Raw genomic sequence first — 27,413 nt, 5'->3', positions numbered from 1 at the left:
AAATCTCCATGGGAAAGACCATACACTACAAAATGACAAACTGTGACTAAAATTAACACCTCGTTTCTTTTCTCTCTACTTTATATTATTATTATCTGTATTTCACAATGACAAATGGTCAGATCAGACACAAGTGAACCATTGCTAGACTAAAAAAAAAGGAAGCCAAAACCAACACCTGTTGAAAATGGAGTGGACTGGATTCAAAAGGAAAGACCAACATATTACAGGTGAGTAGCACTAGACAAGAGTAGCATGTTTATAGGCTTTCACCCATTCAGCTTTTAAGGTAAATGCATCTGCCTACTAGACAGAATGATAACATTACTTCCGCTTTTTACTAATAACTCAAACATTGTTTGATTCAAGAACTGCATGCACCAATATAAAATAGTTAAGACTAGTGAAATATATAAGAACAGGGCTTTGATGCCGCAAAAGGAAAATAGTCTTTAAAAAAGAATGTCACGATGTCACAACTTTACATGAGTGACAAACTTCATTTATACTGACCAAACCAAGAACAACACATCTACAGTTATCTTACAGCCAACTGAAATAAATGATAGAAGATCTGAGTAGATTTATTTAAAAAAAATGTTTAGAGGAAAAACCATTCTGTTGAATTGGACAACACATCAACATGTCCGAGCCTAAATCACTGCTAGACCAATACATTGTGTCAAGAATGTATGTGACAAAACTGAAAGCAACAATGTTCAAACAACTAATTTTGAAAGGCATACCTGAATGGACAGACAAAAGGAAAGATAGAAAACAGACGACAATGACTGAAAAAAACATTACTACGTCGAAGTAAAGAAAAACTTTGAAGTTGGAATATCCAGAAGGCAATCCCTTAAACAATGATAATGTTTGAAAAGAAAATTAGGTTGATTTGACTGTTTTCGAAAATAATAATGACATATTCATACCTCTAAACACTCTTCCATTTCACCAAACACCTCAGCAAAGTCTGATGGACTTTTCCTCAGAGTCTGGTCAGCAGGCAGTGTGTTGTCATTGTATGAGGACACGAACTTAAAGTCACTGGTTCTAGAACCTGTTGTCAGGTACGCGTCATAATTGTAAGTGCTGCGTAAAGTTCCTGTTCCATCAACGTCTGCGTAATTAGGAGGGAGATAAGCGCTGGGGATGGCAACTGCTCCATCAAACAACAGTCTGGGCTTTCTCCTGCGACAAAACCTCACACCGAGGATGATGATGATGAAGGTCAGGAAAAAGGTGGACACAGACACCAGCGCAATGATCAGATAAGAGGTCAGTTTAGAGTTCTTCTCGTCATAAGAAATATCCTTCAGTTCTGGCACCTCAGCCAAGTTATCAGAAATAAGTAAATACATGGAACAGGTGGCAGAGAGAGAGGGCTGTCCGTTATCTTTCACTGACACAATGAGGTTCTGTTTCATGCTGTCAGATTCAGACATGTCCCGCTGGGTCCTGATCTCTCCGCTGTGGACACCAATAGTGAAAAGTCCCGGATCAGTGGATTTGACTATATGATAGGACAGCCAGGCGTTCTGTCCGGAGTCCGCGTCCACCGCTATCACTTTGGACACCAGAGAGCCTCCGTGTGCAGCTTTGGGGACCAGTTCGGTCATGAAGGAGTTGCCCTCCGGGGCGGGGTACAGTATCTGAGGAGAGTTGTCATTCACATCCGATACGAACACACTGACGGTCACGTTGCTGCTGAGCGGAGGAGAACCGTTGTCTCTGGCCGTCACGTGGACTTTAAAACTCCTGAACTGTTCATAATCAAACGACCTCACAGCGTGGATCACCCCTGTGTCTCCATTAACAGATAGATAGGAGGACACCGGGGAACCGTTCACCTCACCGGGTAACAGAGAATAAATCACTGTACCGTTTTGTCTCCAGTCGGGGTCTCGAGCAGTAACGGAACATAAAGTGGAGCCAGGTTTGTTATTTTCAGTCACATAAGCGCTGTAGGACTGTTCCTCAAACACAGGTGGGTTGTCGTTGATGTCTGCTACAGATAACTGAACAGTTTTAGAGGAGGACAGAGGTGGAGAGCCCTCGTCAGTGGCAGTGATTGTAATGTTGTAATCAGACTCTAGTTCACGGTCCAGTTGTCCTGTGGTCACCAGAGAATAATAGTTTTTAATAGAAGGAACCAACTTAAAAGGGACGTTTTGCTGAATGGAGCAGCGGACCTGTCTGTTAGTCTCAGAGTCTCTATCCTGCACGTTAATGATGCCCACCTCTGTACCAGGTGTGGTATCCTCTGGAACGGGATTCGTTAGTGATTTCAAACTGACTACAGGGGCATTGTCATTCACATCAGTGATAGAAATGATTACCTTAGCATATGATGACAGCCCTAATCCATCTTTTGCTTTAACGCGTATTTCAAATAATTTCGTAGTTTCATAGTCAACAATGCCAATTACTCGTATCTCACCGACTTTACGGTCAATACTAAATATCTTCTTCACATCATCAGTAACGTGTCCAAAGTCATAAGTCACATCACCATTGACTCCCTCGTCTGCATCACTAGCACTCACTGTGACCACTACAGTATCTACAGGGGAGTTTTCAGGCAGACTGGCTTTATAAACGGCCTGGCTAAACACTGGGGCGTTATCATTAGCATCCAGTACAGTGACGTGTATGACTACAGTACCTGATCTCTGAGGAGAGCCTCCATCTAAAGCTGTAAGGAGCAAATTGATCCCTTGTTGTTTTTCACGATCAAGCTCTTTTTCAAGAACAAGCTCTATTGTGTTTCCATCAGCAGCCAAAATGAAATTACCATTATTCTGAAGGCTGTACTGCTGAACTGAATTCTGTCCTACATCCGCATCGTGCGCCTCTTCAATCACAAAACGAGCTCCCCTGCCTGCCAACTCATGAATTTCGATATGGATAGATTCTTCGTTAAATTGTGGGGAATTATCATTAATATCTTGAATGTGTAGATTAATCCGATGGAGCTCGAGAGGATTCTCCAGCACAAGCTCGTGCTTTAGGATGCACGAAGCCTTTTCTCCACAAAGCCCCTCTCGGTCAATCCTGTCGGCGACAATCAACTCTCCGTTATTCAGGTTTATGTCACAGTAACGTTTATCATTCTCATCGGTGTCAATGCGGGCTCTTCTGTTGGAGAGCGCGCCCTTGTCGAGCCCGAGATCCTTGGCCACATTTCCAATAACTGATCCACGTTTCGTCTCCTCTGGAAAAGAATAGCTCATATCTCCACAAGCGACACGCAGAAAAAGCAGGAGGAAATAGAAGCCATACACGACCACACTTAAATCCATCGTTAAGAATGAGTTCCTAAGCCTTTAGGGAATCCAAGCAAGAAACACAGTTCAACCTCGTAACAGCAATTCAGCGTGATTGTGCCTGTATCTAGCACGCAATGGGCGTATAAGAACGTCTGTCCACAAAGGATAGAGGATTGGAACTATTTTAAGGCTGGTGTATAGCGACACCGTGAGTTAAGTTCAACAATAACACTTGTTTAAAAATATAACAATAAAAAGGAACACTGCTAAATTGGCTGTAGCCTACATAACATTGTCCACGAGTCTTGCAAATAAAACAGAAGGTAAACCTACTTTTGTGTTTAGAAGATTTGCAACAAGTGTTGCTCTGCATTGAGTTCTATGCATCAAGGTCTGAAGACGCACTCTTTCAAGCCACATGTTTTTTAAGACGCTATGCAAGCTATGTACAAAACAAGTCTTGTTAATGAGCTCATGTCAACTATAAATTGCCAGAGTTAGCACACTTAAAAGTCATACATTTTGATGAAATAATATGGTATTGAATAGCTATTCATATGGAAATAATGTTGGTCTGATACCAGTAAATTAAAAGAGTGTAACTGTCTTCATTCGTAGATGCAACCCATCCATAACTTGCAAGCAGTGATCTTATAATCCTCTAAATGAGTGTATTGCATTTCATTTTAGTCATTTAATCAAAGGGACATGTTTGTATGTATAGTTGACCGTTCCAGTCCATCTTCACTGTATGCACTCTGGTGTAAAACTGAAAGGCTTAAGTCACCTTAACCCTGATGTGTATATCAGGTGTGGAATTCCGGACTTTTAACGGGTTGTAAGCTATTGTATATAAAGGAAGCATGCAGTCTAAATGTACTTTAGCACAGACATACATTCAGAGAGCTGCTATTGCTGTATTTATACATTGCATGTTTGCAATTTATATTACAATTGCATTAAATCTCAATCAATCTAACAGCGGGTATCATCTCAAGAACACAACGAATAGACAGTTACAATGTTAAAGGACTACGTTAGCACAATCAGTGAAGATATCTCAAGTCACTTCTATTGAAACTGACAATATCAATTTGGCCTATAATATGAACAACTCACTTATTTTTCTCTACTTTTACTTCTATCTTTATTTGTTAACTTAGACAGTCAAACACAAGAAAGCTCAAGAGAGGCTTGTGTAGCATACATGTTTCAGAAGATAAGTGGACTTCAATGAAAAGACATACATTCTTCGGGCAGTGATTTCCACCTGCGGTGTATATGCTGCTATTACACAACAATGAATGACATGTCTAAGATTTCCAGTCAACCGACTCAAGGAATAGCAGTCTGCCTGATTTACTAACATATTTCTATGAATCACCAGAGGGAAAATTTAGCAACCAACAAAGTCATCTATTGTAAATCACATAAGATGGAAAATAAAGCCACAGACATTGTTTCCTCCTCCACAAAGACCATGTGATTGCGTAAGGGACATATTTACAGTAAATACATTGAAGCTGATTTCTATAAGACTCAGTTACACTGCACTCTGTATGTTGTTATTAAGCTGATTAATATATTCATGTTTGTACTGCTATTAAAATATTTGTTTCTCTCAAGATGTCAAGGCACAACAGTCAGTTGTATTTGATGTGTTTAGATTCAAGCTGCTGCAGGAACTGTATGATATTGATTATGTTTATGTGATAAGATATAATGTCTCGACAATAAGAACAATACATGAAACGAGGACTTCAAAAAGGAATGCCACTGTGTAGTCAATATTGCAGGCCAAATAACATCAACAGATCCAAAAGGAATGATCAACCTCAACTGTCTATGGCTCATACAGAAGCTTGAGAAAACAATGCAAAATATTCCTGTTAGATAATCTCAATTCGTTCAATCAATGGCATATTACCGCACCGCGAGGGAAACGATCGACATATCTGGTGAGTCCTGATACTTAAATAACCTGTAAATGGCAGAAATGTACTAAAATGTTACATAATGACTTTAAAGACCCTCATGTAACTTTTTGAGAGTGTGTTCATGGTCTGGATGAAGTACATATGAAAAGACTATGTTGGTGGTTATAAAAGGCATTCAGTAAGTTTGTCATGAACAATGTCATTAGATGATAAGAAAGTGCAGTTTGGAGATATTTATAGTAAAAATGCAACATCATCAGACTCACAGCATGAAATCATGTGTTCTAAAACACTGTTCCATCTATGAACTATTTACAAACCATATACAGACATGGAAAGTACTGAAAAGCAAAAACAATAAGCCTAAAAGTCCTTTTCAAAATGAAAAAGATTAACTCTTTCAGAAGAGAGTTACTTTTAAAAGAATTTCTAAAGTTGAATCCTCAAACAATTCATTCAAGCTGAAGGACAAACGCAGGATTATGGACAAAGATACATCCAAGTATGTGGATATTATAATAGACTATAACGCAAACGTTTCAGAGGCATTAAAAGTGCTGTCAACATAGGAGGGATGTGAGCGCTAGAACTAATCTCTCATTTTAAGAAATACCTTTCAGTTCTGGCAATCCGACCAAGTTGACTGAATAAATTGAACAGGTGGCAGAGAGAGTGTTGTCAGTTATCGTTAGCTGCAACAATAAGGCTTTGTCATTGTTCTTGTCCGTTGCTGTTAAAAAAACAAGCATCTCAAGCAAATGTTTTATTAAAAGGTCAACTAAAGTCTCATCTCAAGGGACAGAAATGATGACTTACTATGAAACCAGCGGGGAGCAGCGACTTATTCAAAACAAAGAAAGCTTAAAAAAACTCTTCCCCCAAATGAAATTTTTTGGAGCAATCTGAAGAAATTAAACTCTGACAATGAATGACAACAGAATAGTGGAGGAAAGCCAAGATCTCTTAGGCATCAGTGAATTGCAATTCAGCACCAAGGACAGAGACACCAGCTGGGAGATTTAAATCCCCCCAAACAGAGCACTCACATGAACAAACAGAAACAAGTTGGCTGTGTGAATGTGTGTGTAAATCTATGATAGGAAGCATGTGCATACCTCAGGAGAACCATCACAGTCCCCAAACGCATCAGCAAAGTCTGATGGACTTTTCCTCAGCGTCTGGTCAGCAGGCAGTGTGTTGTCATTGTAAGATGACACGAACTTAAAGTCACTGGTTCTAGAACCTGTTGTCAGGTAGGCGTCATAATTGTAAGTGCTGCGTAAAGTTCCTGTTCCATCAACGTCTGCGTAATTAGGAGGGAGATAAGCGCTGGGGATGGCAACTGCTCCATCAAACAACAGTCTGGGCTTTCTACTGCGACAGAACCTCACACCGAGGATGATGATGATGAAGGTCAGGAAAAAGGTGGACACAGACACCAGCGCGATGATCAGATAAGAGGTCAGTTTGGAGTTCTTCTCGTCATACGAAATATCCTTCAGTTCTGGCACCTCAGCCAAGTTATCAGAAATAAGTAAATACATGGAACAGGTGGCAGAGAGAGAGGGCTGTCCGTTATCTTTCACTGACACAATGAGGTTCTGTTTCATGCTGTCAGATTCAGAAATGTCCCGCTGGGTCCTGATCTCTCCGCTGTGGAGACCAATAGTGAAAAGTCCCGGATCAGTGGATTTGACTATATGATAGGACAGCCAGGCGTTCTGTCCGGAGTCCGCGTCCACCGCTATCACTTTGGACACCAGAGAGCCTCCGTGTGCAGCTTTGGGGACCAGCTCGGTCATGAAGGAGTTGCCCTCCGGGGCGGGGTACAGTATCTGAGGAGAGTTGTCATTCACATCCGATACGAACACACTGACGGTCACGTTGCTGCTGAGCGGAGGAGAACCGTTGTCTCTGGCCGTCACGTGGACTTTAAAACTCCTGAACTGTTCATAATCAAACGATCTCACAGCGTGGATCACCCCCGTGTCTCCGTTAACAGATAGATAGGAGGACACCGGGGCACCGTTCACCTCACCAGGTAACAGAGAATAAATCACTGTACCGTTTTGTCTCCAGTCGGGGTCTCGAGCAGTAACGGAACATAAAGTGGAGCCAGGTTTGTTATTTTCAGTAACATAAGCGCTGTAGGACTGTTCCTCAAACACAGGTGGGTTGTCGTTGATGTCTGCTACAGATAACTGAACCGTTTTAGAGGAGGACCGAGGTGGAGAGCCCTCGTCAGTGGCGGTGATTGTAAAGTTGTAATCAGACTCTAGTTCACGGTCCAGTTGTCCTGTGGTCACCAGAGAATAATAGTTTTTAATAGAAGGAACCAATTTAAAAGGGACGCTCTGCTGAATGGAGCAGCGGACCCGTTGGTTATTGTTAGAATCCGCATCCTGCACGTTAATGATGCCCACCTCTGTACCAGGTGACACGTTCTCAGGTACTGGATTTGCCAAAGATTTCACATAGATTATCGGTATGTTGTCATTGACATCTGTGATTTCAACAATTACCTTTGTATATGACGATAACCCTAATCCATCCTTTGCTTTAATGCGCAAATCATATGTTGTAACAGTCTCAAAGTCAATAGCACGATTAACTTTGATCTTGCCGTTTTTACGGTCAATACTAAATATCTTCTTCACATCATCAGTAACGTGCCCAAAGTCATAAGTCACGTCACCATTGACTCCCTCGTCTGCATCACTAGCACTCACTGTGACCACTACAGTGTCTACAGGGGAGTTTTCAGGCAGACTGGCTTTATAAACGGCCTGGCTAAACACTGGGGCGTTATCATTAGCATCCAGTACAGTGACGTGTATGACTACAGTACCTGATCTCTGAGGAGAGCCTCCATCTAAAGCTGTAAGGAGCAAATTGAACTCTTGTTGTTTTTCACGATCAAGCTCTTTTTCGAGAACAAGCTCTATTGTGTTTCCATCAACAGCCAAAATGAAATTATCATTATTTTTAAGGCTGTACTGCTGAACTGAATTCTGTCCTACATCCGCATCGTGCGCCTCTTCAATCTCAAAACGAGCTCCCCTGACTGCCGACTCTTGAATTTCTAAATTGATAGATTCTTCATTAAATTGTGGCGAGTTATCATTAATATCTTGAATGTGTAGATTGAAAGGATGCAGTTCCAGAGGATTCTCCAGGACAAGATCTCGTTTTACTATACACGACAGTTTTTCCCCACAAAGCCCCTCTCGGTCAATCCTGTCGGCAACAATTAAATCTCCAGTGCTGAGGTTGATGTCACAATAACGTTTGCGATTCCCTGCGGCATCAACACGGGCATTCCTAGCAGACAGTTTGCGCGAGTCCAGGTTAAGATCCTGAGCTATATTTCCAAAAACAGATCCGCGCTTCATTTCCTCTTGGAAGGAATAGCTCGCGTCCCCATTCACGGCTTTCCACATTAGAAAGAAAACGAAGTACCTCAGGTTGAGCCCCATCATGGCAATGCGTTTGTTACAGAAAAACTGTGCTCGTTTAGATCACAAATCCAATACGGATCATACAGTTCGGTCAAAAGAAAATCGAGAGATCTCCAGTTATGCTGACTGCATCTCAGGAGCAACAACTGCAAAATGTGCCTTTCATTGGTGTAGCCTACACACCAGAATGTGGAGTGGAAATGTTTGACGTAGACTAGCCAATAGCGACACCATGAGTGGAATGGAGAAATAGCAGGGTTAAACATATAGTATTATACGTAATAATAGTAGTAGTAGTAGTAATGGTGGTAGTACTATAATTGTTACAGTACAAGTAACATGTTAAAGGAGCAATATCAATTGCTTTGCCACAATATGAACCGTCAAAATACAAAACAAGCTATGGGTGTAAGGGAATGGCTATTGTTTTAGTTATAGATGAGCCGCACTCATTAAATGTGAAACACCAAAGCTTGTTTTCAATAGAAAGCAATATGGAAATATTTTTGACTGAAAATAAAACACCAAGTCTCCGAATCATCCAGCCATGGTAAAGTCTGCCTATGACAGTTCCCTCAGGCACTGGGTCCTCATTAATAAAATGTGTCCTTATAGTTCATCACGATACAAAAAACGAGAATGATATTTCCAAACCAATCGATGAGTTGAAAAGAATAAAGACGCTATCAAGCCCTAACAAAGTGGACATCCTGCAAAGGAAGACTCCATGAAATCAGAGCATACTAAATATTACTCTAATGAGACAGAGAGACAGACACACAACTGCAACAGGTGAGAACAAATATGTTGTGCATTTGTGTTTGAATGAGTATGCATCTCTCTCTCTCTCTCTCTCTCTCTCTCTCTCTCTCTCTCTCTCTCTCAAGTAACAAAAACAATAAGTAGCAAGTCAAAACAATTTCTGAAGACTATTGACTGCCACTCAAGGGCTTTTGATCACGATATAGTTGACGTGTTTGGTTGAATGTGAATGAATCAATTATTTAAAAAGTATGACTCGAATGATGATGGGAATTGAAGTACGAAGCGTAAACCATGAAAATACAGATTTCACCCTGAAAATTGTCTGTCAGACATCCTGCCAAATACTTTGTGAGATTACAAATCTTACTTTGCCATGTATTATAATAGTTTTTTCTTTGTTGTTGTAGTTTTTATGATTTCCTAAATGTGTTTGACGTATGAACATACACACCGTTATATCCAATTGCAACCTCAATAAAGGAAAACACTTTTTTAGAAAACGTATGTTTCACCTTTAGCATTAAACATTACTTTATGGATTCATGGTTTTCCGTACCTCTAGGACACTTCAGACTTCATCTAATCTTTACTATTATCTTTTACTTGGAAGGTCAGTTTCATAGTTGTATTTCAAAGGAGCTCAATTTTAGGGTTAGTTGTTGGAACAAAGGAGAGAGACAGATAACACAAGACTGAGGAATACTAGTAGTTCGATTTCAATTTATGTCAGCCGACCCCTTGATGAATTTAGAATTTTTGACAATTTTAATTTACATTCATTCCTCAGTATTTCAGCACATTGGGTAGTTATTCTTTGAAAATATTCAGAATATTTGTAGGTGAAGCCTACCTCCAATGAGTCCAGTGATTCCCCAAATACTTCAGCAAAGTCTGATGGACTTTTCCTCAGAGTCTGGTCAGCAGGCAGTGTGTTGTCATTGTAAGATGACACGAACTTAAAGTCACTGGTTCTAGAACCTGTTGTCAGGTACGCGTCATAATTGTAAGTGCTGCGTAAAGTTCCTGTGCCGTCAACGTCTGCGTAATTAGGAGGGAGATACGCGCTGGGGATGGCAACTGCTCCATCAAACAACAGTCTGGGCTTTCTCCTGCGACAGAACCTCACACCGAGGATGATGATGATGAAGGTCAGGAAAAAGGTGGACACAGACACCAGAGCGATGATTAGATAAGAGGTCAGTTTAGAGTTCTTCTCGTCATAAGAAATATCCTTCAGTTCTGGCACCTCAGCCAAGTTATCAGAAATAAGTAAATACATGGAACAGGTGGCAGAGAGAGAGGGCTGTCCGTTATCTTTCACTGACACAATGAGGTTCTGTTTCATGCTGTCAGATTCAGAAATGTCCCGCTGGGTCCTGATCTCTCCGCTGTGGAGACCAATAGTGAAAAGTCCCGGATCAGTGGATTTGACTATATGATAGGACAGCCAGGCGTTCTGTCCGGAGTCCGCGTCCACCGCTATCACTTTGGACACCAGAGAGCCTCCGTGTGCAGCTTTGGGGACCAGCTCGGTCATGAAGGAGTTGCCCTCCGGGGCAGGGTACAGTATCTGAGGAGAGTTGTCATTCACATCCGATACGAACACACTGACGGTCACGTTGCTGCTGAGCGGAGGAGAACCGTTGTCTCTGGCCGTCACGTGGACTTTAAAACGTTTGAACTGTTCATAATCAAACGACCTCACAGCGTGGATCACCCCCGTGTCTCCGTTGACAGATAGATAGGAGGACACCGGGGCACCGTTCACCTCACCAGGTAACAGAGAATAAATCACTGTACCGTTTTGTCTCCAGTCGGGGTCTCGAGCAGTAACGGAACATAAAGTGGAGCCAGGTTTGTTATTTTCAGTCACATAAGCACTGTAGAGCTGTTCCTCAAACACAGGTGGGTTGTCGTTGATGTCTGCTACAGATAACTGAACAGTTTTAGAGGAGGACAGAGGTGGAGAGCCCTCGTCAGTGGCAGTGATTGTAATGTTGTAATCAGACTCTAGTTCACGGTCCAGTTGTCCTGTGGTCACCAGAGAATAATAGTTTTTAATAGAAGGAACCAACTTAAAAGGGACGTTTTGCTGAATGGAGCAGCGGACCTGTCTGTTAGTCTCAGAGTCTCTATCCTGCACGTTGATGATGCCCACCTCTGTACCAGGTGACACGTTCTCAGGTATGGGGTTATTCAGTGATTTCAGATTTATCATAGGGGCGTTGTCATTTACATCTGTGATATCAATAATCACTTTTGCTACTGAAGATAGTCCATAACCATCTTTGGCCTCAACAATCACTTCATAATTCGATCCCTCTTCATAATCAATGTTACCTGTCACACTGATTTCTCCAGTTTTCTCATTTAATGAAAAAAGCTTTCGTGATTTGTCAGATAATCTGCTAAATTCATATGTAACCTCTCCGTTGACACCTTCGTCTGCATCTGATGCACTTACAGTGATAACTGGGGTATTAATAGCGGAGTTTTCCGGTAACGTGGCTTGATAAACTGCCTCAGTAAAAGCTGGGGCGTTATCATTAGCATCAAGTACAATGACGTGTATGACTACTGTCCCTGATCTCTGAGGAGAACCACCGTCTACAGCTGTGAGTAACAATTTCATTTCCTGCTGCTCCTCTCGGTCTAACTCTTTATCTAAAACCAACTCCCCATAGTTACCACCAGCACTTGTCGTCTGAATACTGAACACAAAGTGAGGGTTTTGTTGCAAAATGTAGCTTTCAACGGAGTTCTTGCCTATATCAGCATCGTGTGCTGCATTAACACGATACCTAGCTCCTTTGGCAGCTGACTCTCTTATTTCAAGCTTTACTGTGTCTTTTGGGAAAATTGGTGCATTGTCGTTTATGTCCTGCACCTGCAGGGACAACCGGTGTAACTCCAATGGATTCTCTAACAGCAAGTCGAATTTAAGAACACACGAAGGCTTTTCTCCACAATGCTCCTCTCTGTCGATTCTTTCAGCAACGATTAAATCTCCGCTTCGAAGGTTAATCCCGCAATACTGTCTCTCGTTTCCTTCCATGTCAACACGAGCTTTGCGAGCAGACAGTCTGCCCACCTCCAGGCCGAGATCCTTGGCGATATTTCCAATAACAGATCCGCGCTTGAGCTCCTCCTGTACAGAATAGCTCAGGTCTCCGTGTGCGGACTGCACCACAACAAAGAAAAAGACGAAGCCATAGCTTTGAAGAACGCGTCTTCTAGTCATCATCCTCAGATAGAACTACACACGTTACAACACGTTAATATCGAGCATTGAATAGACTACTCTTCGATCAATGTATGTGCCTTCCCAGCATGAGTCGTCGGTGTTGAATGATATAAAGAACACAAGGCTGGTCCATCCAAATAATGGGTGGTGTGCAAAGCAGACTGAACACTTGACTCCTTAGCTGGTCAATAGTGACACCGTGAGTACAAATGAAATATAACATTCATTACAAGGTAGTCTGGCCTTAATGTTCGTATATAAACATATACTGAGGGAATAAAAAGCATTATGATTTTAACTTATCTTTAAGTTAAGTGAGATGCTTGTTCTTTGTATCATGAGGCTTTACAAACTAGAGTATGTCTCCTCCTACAGTAATCCACCAAAAGCAATTCATGGTGATAATAGTAAGACAAAACTGCACTACAGTTAAACAATGTTGAACCACGGATCATGCCATTTAGTGTTGTATGCTAAATGTTCCAAATTCGCTTGGAAGCAAATCTCTGTCTGTCTGCCCCTCTCTTTAGTAAATTCAATATATTCAAAATCTAATTAAGTAATATATGGTGCATAAAAAGCAACACCAATAGAAAATAGTGATTTCGTGCCTTTTATATTTTTCATTGGTGGAATAACAATGTTGAGAAAAAAGGTTTATATCGGTAAATTGAAATAATCTGTAAATCATTTGCACTAAAAAATATGGAATGCCCAATGAAGCAAAATAACTCCTCTCATTCTACTGATGTGATGTGTCCTGTGTTATATTTATCTTTTAATTTTAGCTAAATATAAAGCAAATCTATATCTTGGATATTGATTACAAAATGGGACACAGATATCTCAGGAAAATAGATCTGCAAGTAAAAGTGCAATCTAAAATACTTGAAAGGTGAGTCAAATAGAAGACAGGTATGAGTTCAATCACAGGTGCAACAATGAGGTTCAGCACCAAGGACAGAGACACAAAAAGAGCCCCAGCTCAATTCAAAGGACACAATCACTGAAACATTGCTGTGTTAAGGAATTGATACCTTTGAAAAAAAAGATACAAAACAAGAAGGTAGACTAACTCCTCTGTGAACTATTGATTAACTATGAGGTTAAATCTGTGCATGTCAGTGAAAAATTACTCTGGACAATATGGCTATAAATTGGAGTATAAAGTAACTTGCACGGTGAAATGAAGTTGCAGGGGGTAACTTTAAGTCACTCCGTACATTGTCTCGAAGAAATAGTAAGACAAATGCAAGTTATAACTGTAAAAAGGTATTGACTGGATCATTAGGTTGTAAATACATCAAACGATATGTGAAACCAGTTCCTACCTCAGGAGATTCATCACAGTCACCAAACGCTTCAGCAAAGTCTGATGGACTTTTCCTCAGAGTCTGGTCAGCAGGCAGTGTGTTGTCATTGTAGGATGACACAAACTTAAAGTCACTGGTTCTAGAACCTGTTGTCAGGTACGCGTCATAATTGTAAGTGCTGCGTAAAGTTCCTGTGCCGTCAACGTCTGCGTAATTAGGAGGGAGATAAGCGCTGGGGATGGCAACTGCTCCATCAAACAACAGTCTGGGCTTTCTCCTGCGACAGAACCTCACACCGAGGATGATGATGATGAAGGTCAGGAAAAAGGTGGACACAGACACCAGCGCGATGATCAGATAAGAGGTCAGTTTGGAGTTCTTATCGTCATAAGAAATATCCTTCAGTTCTGGCACCTCAGCCAAGTTATCAGAAATAAGTAAATACATGGAACAGGTGGCAGAGAGAGAGGGCTGTCCGTTATCTTTCACTGACACAATGAGGTTCTGTTTCATGCTGTCAGATTCAGAAATGTCCCGCTGGGTCCTGATCTCTCCGCTGTGGAGACCAATAGTGAAAAGTCCCGGATCAGTGGATTTGACTATATGATAGGACAGCCAGGCGTTCTGTCCGGAGTCCGCGTCCACCGCTATCACTTTGGACACCAGAGAGCCTCCGTGTGCAGCTTTGGGGACCAGCTCGGTCATGAAGGAGTTGCCCTCCGGTGCGGGGTACAGTATCTGAGGAGAGTTGTCATTCACATCCGATACGAACACACTGACGGTCACGTTGCTGCTGAGCGGAGGAGAACCGTTGTCTCTGGCCGTCACGTGGACTTTAAAACTCCTGAACTGTTCATAATCAAATGACCTCACAGCGTGGATCACCCCCGTGTCTCCGTTAACAGATAGATAGGAGGACACCGGGGCACCGTTCACCTCACCGGGTAACAGAGAATAAATCACTGTACCGTTTTGTCTCCAGTCGGGGTCTCGAGCAGTAACGGAACATAAAGTGGAGCCAGGTTTGTTATTTTCAGTCACATAAGCGCTGTAGGACTGTTCCTCAAACACAGGTGGGTTGTCGTTGATGTCTGCTACAGATAACTGAACAGTTTTAGAGGAGGACAGAGGTGGAGAGCCCTCGTCAGTGGCGGTGATTGTAATGTTGTAATCAGACTCTAGTTCACGGTCCAGTTGTCCTGTGGTCACCAGAGAATAATAGTTTTTAATAGAAGGAACCAACTTAAAAGGGACGTTTTGCTGAATGGAGCAGCGGACCTGTCTGTTAGTCTCAGAGTCTCTATCCTGCACGTTGATGATGCCCACCTCTGTACCAGGTGACACGTTCTCAGGTATGGGGTTAGTTAGTGATTTCAGATATATCACTGGAGCGTTATCATTTATATCAGTTATCTCAATGATTAACGTTGCGTAAGAAACTAATCCCAGACCATCTTTTGCGCTAATCTGCATTTCATAGGATGACACTTTCTCGTAATCAATAGTTTCAGCTACTCTCACCTCTCCCGAATTAGATTGTAAAGAAAACACGTTGCTATTTTCATCTGAAACATGGTCAAATCCATAGGTAATTTCGCTGTTTAACCCTTCGTCTGCATCAGTAGCGCTCACTGTGATCACCAATGTATCCAGAGGAGAGTTTTCAGGCAGACTGGCTTTATAAACGGCCTGGCTGAACATTGGTACGTTATCATTAGCATCCAGTACAGTGACGTGTATGACTACAGTACCTGATCTCTGAGGAGAGCCTCCATCGAATGCGGTAAGTAATAACATTATCTCCTTTTTCTCCTCTCTATCTAATTCCTTGTCTAAGACCAATTCACCATATTTCCTTCCGCCAGATTTCGTGTTCACATTTAATTTAAAATGGTCATTCTGCTGAAGTAAGTAGCTCTGAACAGCATTTTCTGCTATGTCTCCGTCATGTGCTTCTCCAAGAAGAAAATGCGCACCCTTGACTGCTGATTCTCGAATTTCTATTTTAAGTGACTCCTCTTTGAATTGGGGTGAATTGTCGTTGATATCTTGAACGCGGATACTAATACGGTGCAGTTCTAAAGGATTTTCCAATACGAGTTCCTGTTTCAGAACACATGATGCCTTATTCGCACAAAGCCTTTCTCGGTCAATCCTTTCTTGTACAATCAAGTCTCCGGTGTTGAGATTTATACCGCAGTACTTAACACTGTTATCTTCAGTATCGATACGGGCCTTGCGAGCAGACAGTCTCCCCAAATCAAGTCCCAGATCCTTTGCGATATTTCCAATAACAGATCCACGTTTCATCTCCTCCGGGATAGAGTAGCTCAGGTCTCCATAGACAGGGTGCAGGACAAGACATACAAAAGCAAGGCCGGAAAGCAGCGCATATCTGCTGCATCCCATTGTTACTGCGAGAAAGACGATATACTCTATTAAGAAGTAGATCAAGATATATCAATTAAAGATTCGCAATTTCTTCCAATCTACAACAACTGTCACATTGCAGTCCAACACGAAGCGGTTTTTGTCAACTACGGAACAACAGCAGAGTCAGGCTTTAAATTCGCTGAGACAGAAGGGTGGAGAAAGACCAAGCCTTCTCGTTTGCTGGTACACACTGACACCATGAGTGTCAGTTTAGGTATAACAGCACCATGTAGGATTTTGGTCATACATATTTAAAATGTAGACCAGTTCAGTAACCCTTATGTAATAAACACCAAAAAAAATGATTTGCTTTACCACTTAAGGTTTGTCTTACAATGACTATTGAGAAGATATAATAAACCACTGGCCCACTTGTGATGGATAAAGACAACACAAATATGAAATTGTCAAAACTGTCTCGAGAAAAGCCAGTGTTTAAAATTAATAATTAGGACAAGTACAAATATGTCTGAATACAGAATGGGGACTTTTAGATTGGTTTATGTTACTCTTCTATTTAATCTCAAAACTGCATGAGAACGGATGTCCTGATGAAATGGTCATATATTTATTTCTGTTTCTGCACTTCCTCACATCCTTGACTGAGTCAATATGGGATCAAGTAACACAGAATAATGTTTTTACAGTCTTCATATATCTTCTATTGCTCAGATTGAGAAAACCTTCTTTACTCTGTAATTATGCAGATTGAAACCATGTGGAAATGTATTACTGAGTTTTGACTAATGAGGATACACCATTATTTCATTATAAGACTGCAAATTCAACAAATGTGTTTTCAAACATATTACAAACAGTTTTATGATTTAAGTCAACACATTGCATTCAATTAATACTCAGTCTAAAATATTGTGACAATTTAGATGACTGCGCAAATATCACACAGCTTACATAGGTCTTTGTATGAATGATTTAACTTCAACTAAGCAACAAAAACATATGTTAAAACATTTAAATATCAAGAAAATAGGAAAAATGGTTTGGATACGGTTTTATACATGGTGTCAGTGTGTGCTATTGTTTAATAATAGATTATTAAACTTTCAAGTTCAGCCAAATTTTAAAAACAAATTGACAATGATCAACAGTTGTTGCATTGGGAAAGGAAATGGGGAAATAATTCAATTTCCTAACGTATAACACTACAAATGCAAGACTATCAAACTTTCAGAATAAAACTATTGTGTCTGTGAGCTGCAATGTAAAAACTTGAAAGAGTCTGTATTATTTAAGTTTTGAACAGTGTTTGTTGGAACCATTTACTCATTGACAACACTATAAGGTATCTAGGAAATAAGTGTATTAATATGACCAAGCAAAACTGAATAAACACAGAGGCTCCTTTTTTTATTTCTTCACACTGTTGTAATACCACATCTCAATATATGTCAAAAGTGGTAAACTTCTAATATGAATCCAGGAAAGTTACTTAAACTGCCACAAGCTTAGAGCAACAACGTAAAAGCATCAAAGCAAGAAAAGGCACAATATTTAAGCAACGTCTGGTATTATGCAAATATACTGAAATCCAATTCAGCAATGGGAAATGACAACAGATTAAAAAACAGAGGTGAACTGTAGCAAAAAATGCATCAGAAGATGAACAGAGTTCAGCACAAAGGAGAGAGAAACTAGCATTATTCAAACAGGCTTCCCTCAGTGGAATATGAAATTCAGCAATCATGCAAACGGTAGAGACAAAAAGACTTGAGGAACACACACGTCCTAAATATATTCCAGAGTACTGATAGAACTGAATAAACGAGAGTATGAGCGCATGAAGCGCTGTGCGTCTGTATCAGAGTGTGAGTGGATGAGAGGTTAGGGCGCTCTATAAAACGATGCTTTAAGAGGTGTTCGGGTTCACTATGCGGATCTTGGTTCAGTAATTTGAAAGTTAAATTCAGATAGTTCAGTAATATGAAATGTGTTCCAACCTCAGGAGAAGCATCACAATCTCCAAACGCTTCAGCAAAGTCTGATGGACTTTTCCTCAGAGTCTGGTCAGCAGGCAGTGTGTTGTCATTGTAGGATGACACGAGCTTAAAGTCACTGGTTCTAGAGCCTGTTGTCAGGTAGACGTCATAATTGTAAGTGCTGCGTAAAGTTTATTGGTTAAAGGATTATGTTGGAACAGTAAAATGCATCAAGAATACATAATCTGAGTTTGACAGGAAACATAAACTAGTTCTGAAAGGTTCATTGTCAAAAATAAATCTCAATTTATTGAATTTTATGGAGAGATGATTTTACTATCATTTGCTCTCTCGATGGCACTTTTGTTTGCTCCATTATCAGTGACAAATAATGTTCAATTGGTAGATAGCTAAAGTTCCTCAAATTACTCCCCACAACTGTAAGACCCAATCTTTGATTTTACAACGGATTCCTCCCATATAATGATGATGTTAAAACACCTCTGGTTGTCAGTAAAAATATCAAGTTATTTAAAATAGTTTTGTATTCAGGTTTGCGCATGGACAACAACATGTAATAGTAAATGCCAAGTAAAGGGAGACAATATTTTTGGCATTGAACGCGTCAATCAAGACCACAGCAGATAAAGAAAGCCCTAACCAAGCAGATAGGACAGAGACAGCTTCACATTTATAACTATATCGTGTCCAAACATCGTTAACCAGTAACAATATCCATCTGATACATCTGAGTTTGAACTGTAAAGAACTTCAAAGAATTACATCACATGGCAGCAACGGCATTTTCAAATAACAATAGTATGAGCTGAAACACGTAAATAAAGTAAAGCAAAGTAAATTCACTGAGATAAAACTCAGGAAGAAAGAAATGACATAAGAGCAAACGAAAGTTGTAAGTTGGTCATGAATATGCATCGTGTGATCTAATGGAGCTCAACACCATGGACAGAGTACAAGGGACATAGTTTAAACGGGTTTCCTTGGAAGGAAGATAATGTCAGCAAATACATGTTAGTTAATTAATCGTGAAGGCAGCATCATGGAATTTAAAGAAAACTATGAAAAAAAGTATATTCAATCAAAACCACAGAAAGGAGCACTGCAAGTGAAGAAAGCTATAAACAAAATTGCAATTCCTTAAGGACGATTACTTAAATAATATGGAATGTGTTCCTACCTCAGGAGATTCATCACAATCTCCAAACACCTCAGCAAAGTCTGATGGACTTTTCCTCAGAGTCTGGTCAGCAGGCAGTGTGTTGTCATTGTAAGATGACACGAACTTAAAGTCACTGGTTCTAGAACCCGTTGTCAGGTACGCGTCATAATTGTAAGTGCTGCGTAAAGTTCCTGTGCCGTCAACGTCTGCGTAATTAGGAGGAAGATAAGCGCTGGGGATGGCAACTGCTCCATCAAACAACAGTCTGGGCTTTCTCCTGCGACAAAACCTCACACCGAGGATGATGATGATGAAGGTCAGGAAAAAGGTGGACACAGACACCAGCGCGATGATCAGATAAGAGGTCAGTTTGGAGTTCTTCTCGTCATAAGAAATATCCTTCAGTTCTGGCACCTCAGCTAAGTTATCAGAAATAAGTAAATACATGGAACAGGTGGCAGAGAGAGAGGGCTGTCCGTTATCTTTCACTGACACAATGAGGTTCTGTTTCATGCTGTCAGATTCAGAAATGTCCCGCTGGGTCCTGATCTCTCCGCTGTGGAGACCAATATAGAAAAGTCCCGGATCAGTGGATTTGACAATATGATAGGACAACCAGGCATTCTGTCCGGAGTCCGCGTCCACCGCTATCACTTTGGACACCAGAGAGCCTCCGTGTGCAGCTTTGGGGACCAGCTCGGTCATGAAGGAGTTGCCCTCCGGGGCGGGGTACAGTATCTGAGGAGAGTTGTCATTCACATCCGATACGAACACACTGACGGTCACGTTGCTGCTGAGTGGAGGAGAACCGTTGTCTCTGGCCGTCACCTGGACTTTAAAACTCCTGAATTGTTCATAGTCAAACGACCTCACAGCATGGATCACCCCCGTGTCTCCGTTGACAGATAGATAGGAGGACACCGGGGCACCGTTCACCTCACCGGGTAACAGAGAATAAATCACTGTACCGTTTTGTCTCCAGTCGGGGTCTCGAGCAGTAACGGAACATAAAGTGGAGCCAGGTTTGTTATTTTCAGTCACATAAGCGCTGTAGGACTGTTCCTCAAACACAGGTGGGTTGTCGTTGATGTCTGCTACAGATAACTGAACAGTTTTAGAGGAGGACAGAGGTGGAGAGCCCTCGTCAGTGGCAGTGATTGTAATGTTGTAATCAGACTCTAGTTCACGGTCCAGTTGTCCTGTGGTCACCAGAGAATAATAGTTTTTGATAGAAGGAACCAACTTAAACGGGACGTTTTGCTGAATGGAGCATCGGACCTGTCTGTTAGTCTCAGAGTCTCTATCCTGCACGTTGATGATGCCCACCTCTGTACCAGGTGACACGTTCTCAGGTATGGGGTTATTCAGTGATTTCAGATTTATCATAGGGGCGTTGTCATTTACATCTGTGATATCAATAATCACTTTTGCTTCTGAAGATAGTCCGTAACCATCTTTGGCCTCAACAAACACTTCATACTTCGATCCCTCTTCATAATCAATGTTACCTGTCACACTGATTTCTCCAGTTTTCTCATTTAGTAAAAACAGCTTCTGTAATTTATCAGATAATTTGCTAAATTCATATGTAACCTCTCCGTTGACACCTTCATCTGCATCTGATGCACTTACAGTGATAACTGGGGTATTAATAGCGGAGTTTTCCGGTAACGTGGCTTGATAAACTGCCTCAGTAAAAGCTGGGGCGTTATCATTAGCATCAAGTACAATGACGTGTATGACTACTGTCCCTGATCTCTGAGGAGAACCACCGTCTACAGCTGTGAGTAGTAATTTCATTTCCTGCTGCTCTTCTCGGTCTAACTCTTTATCTAAAACCAACTCACCATATTTTCTACCAGCACTTGTCGTCTGAATACTGAACACAAAGTGAGGGTTTTGTTGCAAAATGTAGCTTTCAACGGAGTTCTTGCCTATATCAGCATCTTGCGCTGCATTAAGACGATACCTAGCTCCTTTGACAGCAGACTCTCTGATTTCCAGCTTTACATTGTCTTTTGGGAAAATTGGTGCATTGTCGTTTATGTCCTGCACCTGCAGGGACAACCGGTGTAACTCCAATGGATTCTCTAACAGCAAGTCGAATTTAAGAACACACGAAGGCTTTTCTCCACAATGCTCCTCTCTGTCGATTCTTTCCGCAACGATTAAATCTCCGCTTCCAAGGTTAATCCCGCAATACTGTCTGTCGTTTCCTTCCATGTCAACACGAGCTTTGCGAGCAGACAGTCTGCCCACCTCCAGGCCGAGATCCTTGGCGATATTTCCAATAACAGATCCGCGCTTGAGCTCCTCCTGTACAGAATAGCTTAGGTCTCCGTGTGCGGACTGCACCACAACAAAGAAAAAGACGAAGCCATAGCTTTGAAGAACGCGTCTTCTAGTCATCATCCTCAGACAGAACTACACACGTTACAACAACTTAATATCGAGCATTGAAAAGACTACTATTCGATCAATATATGTGCCTTCCAAGCATGAGTCGTCGGTGTTGAATGATTTAAAGAACACAAGGCTGGTCCATCCAAATAATGGGTGGTGTGCAAAGCAGACTGAACACTTGACTCCTTAGCTGGTCAATAGTGACACCGTGAGTACAAATGAAATATAACAGTGTCATTACAAGGTAGTCTGGCCTTAACGTCTGTATATAGACGTATAATGAGGGAATAAAAATCAATATGATTTTAATTTATCTTTAAGTTAAGTGAGCTGCTTGTTCTTTGTCTCATGAGGCTTTACAAAAAACATTATGTCTCCTCCTAATCTACCAAAAGCAATTCATGGTGATAATAGTAAGACAACACTGCACTATTGTTAAACAATGTTGAACCACGGATCATGTCATTTCGTGTTGAATGCTAAATACTCCAAGTTCGCTTGGAAGCAAATCGTTGTCTGTCTGTCTTTCTCTTTAGTAAATAGAATAGATTAAAAAACGAAATAAACAATATACTGTATGGTGCATGAAAGGCAACACCAAGAGAGAAGAGCGATACCATGTAATTTATATTTTGCACTGGAATAACAATACAAAGAAAAAAGGTTTATCACAGCAAATTGAAATAATCCGCAAATCATTTGCACTTACAAATATGGAATGTTACTCAATGTAACGAAATATCTCCTCTCATTTTACTGATGACATTTTTCCTTTGTTATATTTATGTTTTCATTTTAGTTTAGTATAAAGGGAATCCATATCTTGGATATTAATTACAAAATGGGACACAGAGATCTCAGGAAAACAGATCTGTAAGTAAAAGTGTAATCTAAAACATTTGAAAGGCGAGTCAAATAGAAGACAGGTATGAGCTCATCACAAGTCCAACAAAAAGGTTCAGCACCAAGGAGAGAGACACAAAAAGAGCCCCAGATCAATTCAAAGGACACAATTAGCGATACATTGCTGTCTTAATAAGTGAGAGATAGCTTTGAACAAAAGATAATAATGAAGATAAACAGCTTCTACTCCAATGAAAAAACATGTTGAAGTGAGTTCAGACTATGGTAGACTCCTCTGTGAGCTATAGATAAACTATCAGGTTCAATGAAAACGTTCAAGTGCAAAATTAATCTGGACTACTGCTATGAGTTGGAGTGCAACTTAATTTGCACAGTGAAATAAATGTACAGTGGGTAACTATACTTCCCTCCGTACATTGTCGAAAAGAAAAAGCAAGGCAAATACAAATTATAACTGTAAAAAGGTATTGACTGGATCATTAGGTTGTAAATACATCAAACGATATTTGACACCAGTTCCTACCTCAGGAGAATCATCGCAGTCACCAAACGCTTCAGCAAAGTCTGATGGACTTTTCCTCAGAGTCTGGTCAGCAGGCAGTGTGTTGTCATTGTAGGATGACACGAACTTAAAGTCACTGGTTCTAGAACCTGTTGTCAGGTACGCGTCATAATTGTAAGTGCTGCGTAAAGTTCCTGTGCCGTCAACGTCTGCGTAATTAGGAGGGAGATAAGCGCTGGGGATGGCAACTGCTCCATCAAACAACAGTCTGGGCTTTCTCCTGCGACAAAACCTCACACCGAGGATGATGATGATGAAGGTCAGGAAAAAGGTGGACACAGACACCAGCGCGATGATCAGATAAGAGGTCAGTTTGGAGTTCTTCTCGTCATAAGAAATATCCTTCAGTTCTGGCACCTCAGCCAAGTTATCAGAAATAAGTAAATACATGGAACAGGTGGCAGAGAGAGAGGGCTGTCCGTTATCTTTCACTGACACAATGAGGTTCTGTTTCATGCTGTCAGATTCAGAAATGTCCCGCTGGGTCCTGATCTCTCCGCTGTTGAGACCAATAGTGAAAAGTCCCGGATCAGTGGATTTGACTATATGATAGGACAGCCAGGCGTTCTGTCCGGAGTCCGCGTCCACCGCTATCACTTTGGACACCAGAGAGCCTCCGTGTGCAGCTTTGGGGACCAGCTCGGTCATGAAGGAGTTGCCCTCCGGTGCGGGGTACAGTATCTGAGGAGAGTTGTCATTCACATCCGATACGAACACACTGACGGTCACGTTGCTGCTGAGTGGAGGAGAACCGTTGTCTCTGGCCGTCACGTGGACTTTAAAACTCCTGAACTGTTCATAATCAAACGACCTCACAGCGTGGATCACCCCCGTGTCTCCGTTGACAGATAGATAGGAGGACACCGGGGCACCGTTCACCTCACCGGGTAACAGAGAATAAATCACTGTACCGTTTTGTCTCCAGTCGGGGTCTCGAGCAGTAACGGAACATAAAGTGGAGCCAGGTTTGTTATTTTCAGTCACATAAGCGCTGTAGGACTGTTCCTCAAACACAGGTGGGTTGTCGTTGATGTCTGCTACAGATAACTGAACAGTTTTAGAGGAGGACAGAGGTGGAGAGCCCTCGTCAGTGGCAGTGATTGTAATGTTGTAATCAGACTCTAGTTCACGGTCCAGTTGTCCTGTGGTCACCAAAGAATAATAGTTTTTAATAGAAGGAACCAACTTAAAAGGGACGTTTTGCTGAATGGAGCAGCGGACCTGTCTGTTAGTCTCAGAGTCTCTATCCTGCACGTTGATGATGCCCACCTCTGTACCAGGTGACACGTTCTCAGGTATGGGGTTAGTCAGTGATTTCAGATATATCACTGGAGCGTTATCATTTATATCAGTAATTTCTATTATTACCGTGGCATATGACGCCAATCCCAGACCATCTTTAGCACTAATCTGCATTTCATACGAAGATTCTTTTTCATAATCAATAGATTCAGCCACTTTAACTTCTCCAGTTTTAGAGTTCAGAGAGAAAACGTGTTTTTCATCTGAAACATGGTCAAATCCATAGGTAATTTCGCTATTTAAACCTTCGTCTGCATCAGTAGCGCTCACTGTGATCACCAATGTATCCAACGGAGAGTTTTCAGGCAGACTGGCTCTATAAAGGGCCTGGCTAAACACTGGTACATTATCATTAGCATCCAGTACAGTGACGTGTATGACTACAGTACCTGATCTCTGAGGAGAGCCTCCATCGAATGCGGTAAGCAATAACATAATCTCTTTTTTGTCCTCTCTATCTAATTCTTTGTCTAAGACCAATTCACCATATTTTCGTCCACCCCCCTTTGTCTTCACATTTAGTTTAAAATTATCATTCTGCTGAAGTGAGTAGCCCTGAACAGCATTTTCTCCGATGTCTCCATCGTGCGCCTCATCCAAGAGAAAACCTGCACCTTTGACTGCCGATTCCCGAATTTCAAATTTAAGCGACTCCTCTTTGAATTGGGGTGAATTGTCGTTGATATCTTGAACGCGGATACTAATACGGTGCAGTTCCAAAGGATTTTCCAATACGAGTTCCTGTTTCAGAACACATGTCTTTTTCGCACAAAGCCCTTCTCTGTCAATCCTTTCCTGTACAATCAATTCTCCGGTGTTAAGATTTATACCGCAGTACTTAACACTGTTATCTTCAGTATCAATACGGGCCTTGCGAGCAGACAGTCTCCCCAAATCAAGTCCCAGATCCTTTGCGATATTTCCAATAACAGATCCACGTTTCATCTCCTCCGGTATAGAGTAGCTCAGGTCTCCATAGACAGGGTGGAGGACAAGACATACAAAAGCAAGGCCGGAAAAAAGCGCAAATCTGCTGCATCCCATTGTTACTGCGAGAAAGACTTCTACTGCCACAAAGTATGTCCAGATATTCAGAAATGGCGCTGTGATTGACTCCAAAATAAAAACAAAAATCACACTGCGGTCATATCACGAAGCGATATCGTCAACTGCTGTAAAACAGCAGAAGCAGGTTTTAAAGTCGATGGGACAGAAGGGTGGAGAATGACCGTGCCCTCTCGTTTACTGGTGCACACTGACACCATGAGTATTTGTCGGGGTATAACAAGACGATGGGGGAATTTTGATATGTCTAAATATGGACTTTTTCAGATAACCTTGTCGTTCAAAACAACAAAAACAATATTAATTGCTTTGACATATCAGGATCAACATGCCTTGATACAGGACTGCGCTGTTCCCTTGTGATGGAAAAAAAGAAAAGAAAATACCACAATGGGATCAACATAAAACTATTCAAACTTTGTCGCCAAAACAATCCAATGCTTTCACAGAATCTTTGGAATGTCAAAACAGAAAGAACACAATCTTTCAGTTTAGATCTAATAGAGTAGACTTTTGTTAACTATCTTCCAATATTATTAGTGCTCACACATTGTGTTGTCTTGTTATTGTTCAGATTGAAAGCATGATAAGGAAAACTATGTCGACATGAGATTAAACCTAATGAACAATCATTTGAAGTGACCATAAATTGAAGTGATATGTGCCTCCTAATATCACCAACAGTTGTGTACTTCATGGTAACACACAGATCTATTGGCATGATTTACCTGAAATATGTTTGACAACTTGGAAGACAAAAATCATCAATCAATTATTTATCTCCAAATTATGGTGTTTGTATGAATCTTTTCTATCCTGATGAGCAAAACAATATATTTTAATATTTGTATTGTTGTTGTAGTAAACATCAGTAACAGAAGAAATATTCTTTGGATAGAGCTTTAGACTTTATGTTATTGTTCACTGATTTAACTATGAATTGTGACACATTTCAGAGAGGCTGACAAACAACTGGTATAAAGTCCAAGAAACATACTGCCATTTAAAGGACTATGTCGTAACAGTAAAATTAAGAAAAAGGACACAATCTGAGTTTGACGGGAAACATAAACTAGTTCTGCAAGGTTCATTGTCAAAAAGAAATACATTTCTTGCATTTCAATGGAGACATGATTTTACTACTATTTGGTCTCTCGATGGCACCTTTGTTTGCTCCATTATCAGTGACAATAAATGCTCAATTAATAGACAACTAAAGTTCGTTAAAAAATTCCCAAAAGATGTGAGACGTGATCTTTGAATATAAAACGGATTCTTCCCGTATAATTATGATGTTAAAACACCTCTGATTGTCAGTACAAATATCAATTACTTACATTCGTTGTGTAATCAGGTTTGCACATTGACAACAACAGATAATAGTAAATGCCAAGTGAAATAACATATGAATAAACAAGCAAACAAAACCATGGATAGGAATATACCATATTATGTGAGTCAAATATTAATAATGATTTTAGATAAATAAAGGAGAACGTATTTTTGGCATTGCCCACATCAATCAAGACCACAGCAGATAAAGGACGCCCTAACCAAGCAGATAGGATAGAGACAGCTAACCTTTTATATCCGTGGGGCACTAATATCATGTCCAAAAATCGTTAACCAGTAATAATAGCCATCTGAGTTTGAATTGTAAAGAACTTCAACAATTGCA

General features: G+C 40.9%; 5 protein-coding genes across 5 annotated transcripts; all 5 read right to left on the bottom strand.

The window, feature by feature from the left end:
* Positions 1–929: 929 nt before the first annotated feature.
* Positions 930–3,305, bottom strand: LOC306702608 (protocadherin gamma-A11-like; the record flags this gene model as incomplete). Its single annotated transcript, XM_079168248.1, has 1 exon — positions 930–3,305. One exon carries the CDS (start codon positions 3,303–3,305, stop codon positions 930–932), a length of 2,376 nt encoding a protein of 791 aa, XP_079024374.1.
* Positions 3,306–6,300: 2,995 nt separating this feature from the next.
* On the bottom strand, positions 6,301–12,673 carry LOC306702606 (protocadherin beta-16-like; the record flags this gene model as incomplete). The annotated part of the gene is made up of 2 exons (XM_079168246.1): positions 6,301–8,550; positions 12,524–12,673. 2 exons carry the CDS (start codon positions 12,671–12,673, stop codon positions 6,301–6,303), a joined length of 2,400 nt encoding a protein of 799 aa, XP_079024372.1.
* A 1,259-nt stretch (positions 12,674–13,932) lies between these two features.
* On the bottom strand, positions 13,933–16,398 carry LOC306702605 (protocadherin beta-15-like; the record flags this gene model as incomplete). Its single annotated transcript, XM_079168245.1, has 1 exon — positions 13,933–16,398. The coding sequence occupies one exon, from the start codon at positions 16,396–16,398 to the stop codon at positions 13,933–13,935; it is 2,466 nt and encodes an 821-aa protein (XP_079024371.1).
* A 3,129-nt stretch (positions 16,399–19,527) lies between these two features.
* On the bottom strand, positions 19,528–21,951 carry LOC306702604 (protocadherin beta-15-like; the record flags this gene model as incomplete). Its single annotated transcript, XM_079168244.1, has 1 exon — positions 19,528–21,951. The coding sequence occupies one exon, from the start codon at positions 21,949–21,951 to the stop codon at positions 19,528–19,530; it is 2,424 nt and encodes an 807-aa protein (XP_079024370.1).
* A 1,303-nt stretch (positions 21,952–23,254) lies between these two features.
* On the bottom strand, positions 23,255–25,714 carry LOC306702603 (protocadherin beta-15-like; the record flags this gene model as incomplete). The annotated part of the gene is made up of 1 exon (XM_079168243.1): positions 23,255–25,714. One exon carries the CDS (start codon positions 25,712–25,714, stop codon positions 23,255–23,257), a length of 2,460 nt encoding a protein of 819 aa, XP_079024369.1.
* Positions 25,715–27,413: the final 1,699 nt, after the last annotated feature.

This window comes from Pholis gunnellus, assembly GCF_910591455.1.
Source record: "Pholis gunnellus genome assembly, chromosome: 10".
Lineage (NCBI taxonomy): Eukaryota > Metazoa > Chordata > Actinopteri > Perciformes > Pholidae > Pholis > Pholis gunnellus.
The sequence above is the reverse complement of the archived record's forward strand: the minus strand, read 5'-3'. Positions and strand labels throughout refer to the sequence as shown.